Source organism: Penaeus japonicus, unplaced genomic scaffold (genome assembly GCF_977035675.1).
Source record: "Penaeus japonicus unplaced genomic scaffold, GWHDUDI00000001_assembly GWHDUDI00000024, whole genome shotgun sequence".
Taxonomy (NCBI): Eukaryota; Metazoa; Arthropoda; class Malacostraca; order Decapoda; family Penaeidae; genus Penaeus; species Penaeus japonicus.
In genome coordinates, this window is record NW_028234426.1 from 2714914 (window position 1) to 2722413 (window position 7500).

Below are 7500 nucleotides of genomic sequence, written 5' to 3' on the forward strand. Positions count from 1 at the left end.
TAAAATGTCGTCTTTATCACTGCCTCTATACCGCTCTCTGCTTATATGCGTACTTATTTATCTAGGTATGCACCTTCCTATTCTGTGAGTGCAGATCCGTATCTCTGTGTTACACATTACTCGGCTGCAGAATGTGTACTTTGCTAATGTCATTCTACTCTTTCAGGCGGCGCTGATTGTGCTCCTGGCGGTGATAGGAACCGCTACATCCGACAAGTTAGGTGGCCACCACCACCACTCCAGTCATCACAGCAGTCATCACAGCAGTCACCATGACAGTCATCACGGAAACCACCATCATCAGTCTCAATCACGCCAGCGAGCAACGGGCCTCTCCTTCCCGCCGCCGCTCCCTTCCATGGACGCCTCAGCAGCAGCGGCTATAGCACATCCCTCACCCGACTCGTCCGAAGAGGAGTCCGGATATGCCTATCCGGCTCCCGCCCGCTCGTTTGACCCTTCGGGCAGAGACGTCGTCTCGCCTCCGATCCCATTCTATGAGCGTCCCAGCAACGTTCAGTTCCATCCAAGACGTCCCTCTGACTTCTTCGGACGCACTTCGCATCACGAGGAGGAGTCCTCGGAGGAAAGGTCCACATTCGATATAGGGGACGCCTTTGCAGGCTCCTCCGGAAGAACCTTCGAGTATTCCGTTCGTGTTCCTGAGGTTCCTTTTGATAAATTTGCGAGTCTAAAGGCTTCTTCCGGTTCCTCCGAAGATAGTGCTCTCAAAGCCGTGGCGGACGCATTCATAGATTCGTCTGAGAAGACTGTTGGATACTCTTACCCTGTACCTGCAGTTCCCTTCGATGCTCTACGAGACGAAGAGTCCTCGGAGGAAACTCTCGAAGCTGTGGGCGACGCTTTCATTGGCTCCTCCGAAAAAACTATTAGCTACAACTATCCTGTTCCAGCCATTCCATTCGATGCCTTGGGAGACGAAGATTCCTCGGAAGAAACCTCTGGGTATGCCTACCCTGTGCCTGCAGAATCTTTCAATGCCTTTGGGTCAACAGGCTTCAAGGCTCCACAGCCTCCGAGACGCTTATATGAATCTCCTTCAGACGATTCTTCTGAAGAATATCACTCCTCCCGAGAAAATCCTCGTGAAGCTGTAGGAGATTCCTTTATCAGTTCCTCTGAGAAAACGACGGGATACAGCTACCCTGTGCCTCAGATTCCCTTCGATGCCCTTGGAGACGAAGACGACTCCTCTGAGGAATCGGATCTAGAGGCCGTTGGAGACGCCTTCATAGATTCCTCTGAGAAGACAATTAGATACAATTATCCTGTTCCTCAGATTCCTTTCGATGCTTTGGGAGATGAAGAGTCCTCTGAAGAAGAGTCTGGGTATGCCTACCCTGCTCCAGCAGAAGCCTTCAATGTTTTTGGATCAAGCAGCTTAAGGGCTCCAGGGCTCAACTACTTGCCTCCAGCAGAAGAATCCTCCGAAGAGGACTCAGGATATGCCTATCCTGTTCCAGCTGAAGCCTTCAATGCCTTTGGGTCAAGCAGTCTGAAAGCTCCAGGTCGACTCTATTCCGCTCCCTCAGATGATTCCTCTGAAGAGTCCTCTTCAGAAGACCCTCGTGAAGTTGTAGGAGACTCCTTTTTGGGTTCCTCTGAAAAGACCACTGGATACAATTATCCTGTGCCCCAGATTCCCTTCGATGCCCTAGGAGACGAAGATTCTTCTGAGGAAGCAGATCCTTTAGAGGCTGTTGGGGACGCCTTCGTAGGTTCCTCCGAAAGAACCGTCGAATATAACTACCCTGTTCCTCAAATTCCCTTCAATGCTCTCGGAGACGAAGGGGATTCGTCTGAAGAATCGGAGTCTTTGGCAGTTTTGGGAGATGCCTTTGTAGGTTCCTCGGAGAAAACAGTAGGATACAATTATCCTGTTCCTCAGATTCCCTTCGACGCCCTCGGGGATGAAGAGGATTCATCCGAAGAGTCTATGGAAGCCCTTGCAGATGCCTTTGTAGATTCCTCAGAAAAAACGACTGGCTATAATTACCCTGTTCCCAGCATTCCCTTCGATGCTTTAGGAGAACACGACGACTCTTCCGAGGAATCTGATTTGGAGGCTGTCGGGGATGCATTCGTTGGCTCCTCGGAAAAGACTGTAGGATACAGCTATCCTGTTCCTGACATTCCATTTGATGCCCTAGGACACCAAGAAGAGGATGACGATTCCTCCGAGGAAGATTCCGGGTATGCCTACCCAGTGCCAGCAGAATCGTTCGATACTTTCGGATCAACAAGCCTGAAGGCTCCCAGCAATTCCTACATCCCGCCGGACACATCGGTCTTCTCGACGACGTCCGTGGGCACTCGCCCGAGGAACACGGCAAAGCACACCGGCAGGGACCACACTCCTACCTTCTTTGAACCCGTAGGATCTCAGCCACGCGTTTCCAATGCTTACCAGCCGCCAACTACCCAGGCTCCCCTCAGAAGGACTTATCTAGGAGCAAGCACTTCAAGGTAAGAGAGAGGATTTCGGTTGTGGATAATGATAATGATATAATAAAATAATGACATAATGATGATGGTGATGGTAATGATAATAATGAAAATAAAATGATGATAGTAATAATTATGAATGATTATGGTAATACCGTTCATATCAACAATGATAGTAATGATAATAATTGTTTTAAGGATAATGATAACGATAATAGTAATAATATAATAGCAATAATGATGATGATGAGGATAATAGTAATAACAATATCATTATTAATAGCAATAATGGTAATAAAAGTAATAATGATAATGACAATCATAATAGCACTAATGATATTGATATGATAGTAATGCTAATCATAATAATAAAGATAACAAAATAATAGTAATAATGATAATTATAACTCTGATCGTAACAATAGTAATAATGATAACAATAATAATAGTAGTAACAGTGGTGATAATGACAGAATAGTAAAAAGATAGTATTAGACTATTAACTGTAAAGTATCAATAACATCATACTTTGTTATCTTATTGATCATCCGCATTACCATTGATATAAAGATAATTTTAGCCATTATCATTTTTTTATAATTATCACATATCAACACTGATATGATAATAATCATTATCATTATTGTTACCACTGTTATCATTAGTATTCCTGTCACCATCATTGCTTTGATAATCTTCATAATAGGAAATGTTATTGATGTTAGGATTGTTAACAGCAACACATTCCTAAGAAATTATCAATATTATCATGAAACTATCATCATTGTCATTATCATTATTATGTACAAGATGATTGTTTTCATTGCTTTATTCACATCTTCATGTAATACTTCTTATTATCAGTATTGTTATTGTCATGTTCAATATTACTAGCACCTTCATTAATGCCATTATCATTAATATGAATATTACTCCCAAAATCAATATTACAAGTGTCTTACAATTACTACTAATTGTAGTAATTACAATTACTACTAGTTGCTAACATGATCATCACCATCGTTACTGTTATTTCCGCAATACGATAATCATCACTGACATTATCATAATCACAATCGTTGTCATATATCCTGCATAGTACTCATCTGAGTTATCATTATGTATCTCTTAGAACTTATCTGCCACCGACCACGCAACCCCCGAGGAGGACTTACCAAATTCCGAGTACAGAAGCACCAAGAAGGACTTACCAACAACCAGCAACAGAGGCCCCCAGAACCTACCTACCACCCTCTACACAGGCCCCAAGAAGGACTTACCAACAGCCGGCAACAGAGGCCCCCAGAACCTACCTACCACCCTCTACACAGGCCCCAAGAAGGACTTACCAACAGCCGGCAACAGAGGCCCCCAGAACCTACCTACCACCCTCTACACAGGCCCCAAGAAGGACTTACCAACAGCCGGCTACAGAGGCTCCTAGAACCTACCTACCACCCTCTACTCAGGCCCCGAGAAGGACTTACCAACAGCCGGCTACAGAGGCTCCTAGAACCTACCTACCACCCTCTACTCAGGCCCCGAGAAGGACTTACCAACAGCCGGCAACAGAGGCCCCAAGGACTTATCTGCCACCAACGACGAAGGCCCCAAGAAGGACTTACCAACAGCCAGCCACAGAAGCCCCCAGGACCTACCTACCACCCTCTACACAGGCCCCAAGGAGAACTTATCTGCCGCCAACGACGAAGGCCCCAAGGAGGACTTACCTTGCACCAAACAGGAGGTGAGTCTAAAGCATCGCTCAAAGGGAAAATGGACATTATAATTTAAGTATATATAATCTACAAATCAGAAGGATATTACATACTATTTAATTATCTAATTAATAAAACACGAAAAGTAATATGAATAAATCATCCTAATTTCTTAATCAATTTTAACAAACCATTAACAATATATAAAATAAGTGTCAAATCAATCTTAAAACGAAAACAGCTAAACCTTTTTCACTTTCAGGGACGATTCCGACGAAGAAACCTCCAGTACCTTGAGTTCACATCGCGGAGGAGCGGTTAGTCCTCTCGGGCACTTCACTGTCCGTACTCATGACTTCTCCAGTGGCATCAGCAGCACTTTAGAGCGCATCTCGAGCAGTAAGAGGAAACAGGGGAGTCAGCACCGTGTCAACCAGTTCTATAGAGCACCTGAAGAAGAAGAGGATGATGAGGATGAAGAAGAAAGCTCAGAAGAAGATTCTGAGGAGACTTCCACTCACAGACCCGTGAGCCAGTTGTACAGAGCGCCGTCAACCACTCATAGACCTCCAAGTCCGTTTTATGGTGCCCCATCAACAACTCAGAGACCTTCAACAACACGTAGACCACCAAGCTCCTTCTATAACGCCCCTTCAACAACCCGTAGACCACCAAGCTCGTTCTATAACGCCCCATCAACAACTCAGAGACCACCAAGCTCATTCTATAACGCACCTTCAACAACCCGTAGACCACCAAGCTCATTCTATAACGCACCTTCAACAACCCGCAGACCACCATCAACAACTCAGAGACCTTCAACAACACATAGACCACCAAGCTCATTCTATAACGCACCTACAACAACCCGTAGACCACCAAGCTCGTTCTATAACGCACCTTCAACAACGCGTAGACCACCAAGCTCTTTCTATAATGCTCCTTCAACAACCCGTAGACCAGTAACGACGCCCAAACCTGTTAGTAGAGTTTACAGTGCACCATCTACCACCCATAGACCCGTAAGTCAACTGTATAGCGCCCCATCAACGACTCCCAGACCTGTGAGTCAGCTATATAGTGCACCTTCGACAACCCACAGACCTCCAAGTGCATTTTATGGTGCACCATCAACAACCTCTAGACCAACAACAACCCACAGACCTCCAAGTGCATTTTATGGTGCGCCATCAACAACACCTAAACCTGTGAGTCAGCTCTACAGTGCTCCATCAACAACAACCCATAGACCTGTTATTCAGACTTATCTGGCTCCAGAGACCGAGAAGCCTGTCAGTCAAACTTATGGAGTTCCGTCAGAACAGAGTGAAGACTCTGACGAAGAGACTACGACACACAGACCCCCAAGTCGCGTCTATGGCGCACCGGTTGAGGAGGACGACTCTGATGAATCAGACGTCAGTTTCCCGCCAAGAAGCCACTTTTCATCTCACTCCTCCTTCAAAAACCAGGAGGGGAGGCAGGCCTTGTTCGTAAGGATGGAAGACCACGAAGAAGAAGAGGAAGAAGACAGCGATGAGGAAAGCAACCTACCAGTCTTCATTCTCCTGAGGGGAAAACAGAATCGACGAATTCCTACAACATACGGTGCGTTTAACCAACAGAAGGATAGTGAAGAGGACGGAGATCTTCGATTATTCTTACCATACATTGCCGCAGAAGAGGAGGACGATGCTTTTGGTAGCTTGAGGCTCCCTCCTTCCTCTGTTCCCGGCGTGGGAAGCCTCACGAACCTGAAGCCTACTCAGCTGACCGACCAAGTCTCGGGTTATCTAACAGAGTTAGACAACCCCGGAAGTTCGAGATTCCTCTCTATTCTGTCCCGACGCGTGTTAGAGGGTGATGATGATGATAGCAGCAGTAGTGAAGAGAGTGACGAGGGCGATGAAGAAGAGGAAGAGGAGGAAGAGGAAGAGGAAGAAGAAAATGAGGAGGAAGAAGTGGCAGCTCCAGCAACAAATTTCTTTTCACGAAAAACTTCTCGTGGTCGAGTCCGCGGACAGCCTGTGCACAGATTAGGAAACCGTAAGGTCTCTGCACCCTATGGCTAACTCATGCCAGATCAAGGGATGATTTACTAATCGCACTTTGGGACCGCTGCCTGTATTGAATCGTTATACCCAAACGTTGTTCATGTTTCTTTCCATGTTGACAGACATATTCATAAAGCAACAAACGGTTTATCGTGTCCCATAAAAATATTAAGGTGTCTTGGCTTCAGGATGTCCGATCATTGCAGAAGAAACATATATGCATTTGCCTTTTTCAGATAACGTTTATCTTATTTTGATAAATTGAGTATGTTCTTCCAATTGTCCTATTCCATGTACAGCCATTGCATCCTAGTGCTGTAGAAATGCTGCCTTGTCTCGTGTGATGGACACTAGACTACAAAGCTGGTGGTGGGGGCCAGGGAAACTCTCAAGCTTGCACAATCTTCGCCGCCCAAATCAATTCTGTGCGATTTCTTCTGTGCTGTTTACCGAAATGGGAACTAGATGATCGACAGTCTATTTATTTATCTATTTATCTCTCCTTCTATTTATCTATGCCATCTGTATTTCTTTCTACATATTTATTATTATATTTATTTAAACGATCTAAGAAATTCATACGAAAGAAATGTATAATCTTATTATCCTTCGTACAGACCATCCAAACGTTTTTTTTCTTGTTAGCTAAAATCAGCCATATATACGAGTAAGCTCTCGGAGAATATGCCATTGATAGATAAAAACTATGGATATTCAATAAAACGAATTACTCAAGAATGGCATTGACAAATCGCTTGAGGATATGTGGCCATGTATCTTTTGTTTAATATTATGCTTATCAGCTTGACAAATGATGCTAGTTATATTAATCATCATGATCAATTATACCAATTACAATATAATTTCCATTATCACACTATTTCTGATATTCAGTAAAACATTGAAGATAAGTGCACAACTAATCCATGGTGTTCTGTGGTACTTTCGTCCCTGGAATCACATTTATTGTCAGCTGATATTACCGAGCACATTAGTACCGCTGGCGGTGAGCCCAGTGTCACTATAGCGTAGCATTAAAACACAAGAAGTAAGGAAAACAAGCAAATAAAAACTGGACTTCGAAGAGGAAAACGGCGAGGACACCAAATACGACGTTAGCGACAAGGAGGACGGCGATTATGACGAAAAGGCAAAGGCACCATGATGAGGACAAGGGCGGAGCTGCTGAGGATGTCGTTGACGACACCGAAGAGGAAGAGGACAGCGATGACGCTGAAGACAACGACGGCGACGACAACTCG

General features: G+C 44.7%; 1 protein-coding gene across 1 annotated transcript in view; it reads left to right on the forward strand.

Annotated features, from left to right (window-relative positions):
* Positions 1–6828, forward strand: part of LOC122259401 (uncharacterized) — a 23422-nt gene extending 16594 nt beyond the window's left edge. The window contains exons 2-4 of the mRNA XM_043026152.2: positions 167–2487; positions 3599–4213; positions 4447–6828. Of these exons, the coding sequence (XP_042882086.2) occupies positions 167–2487; positions 3599–4213; positions 4447–6256 (4746 nt within the window). The 3' untranslated portion in view covers positions 6257–6828. The remainder of the gene's footprint in view (positions 1–166; positions 2488–3598; positions 4214–4446) is intronic.
* The last annotated feature ends 672 nt before the right edge of the window (positions 6829–7500 follow it).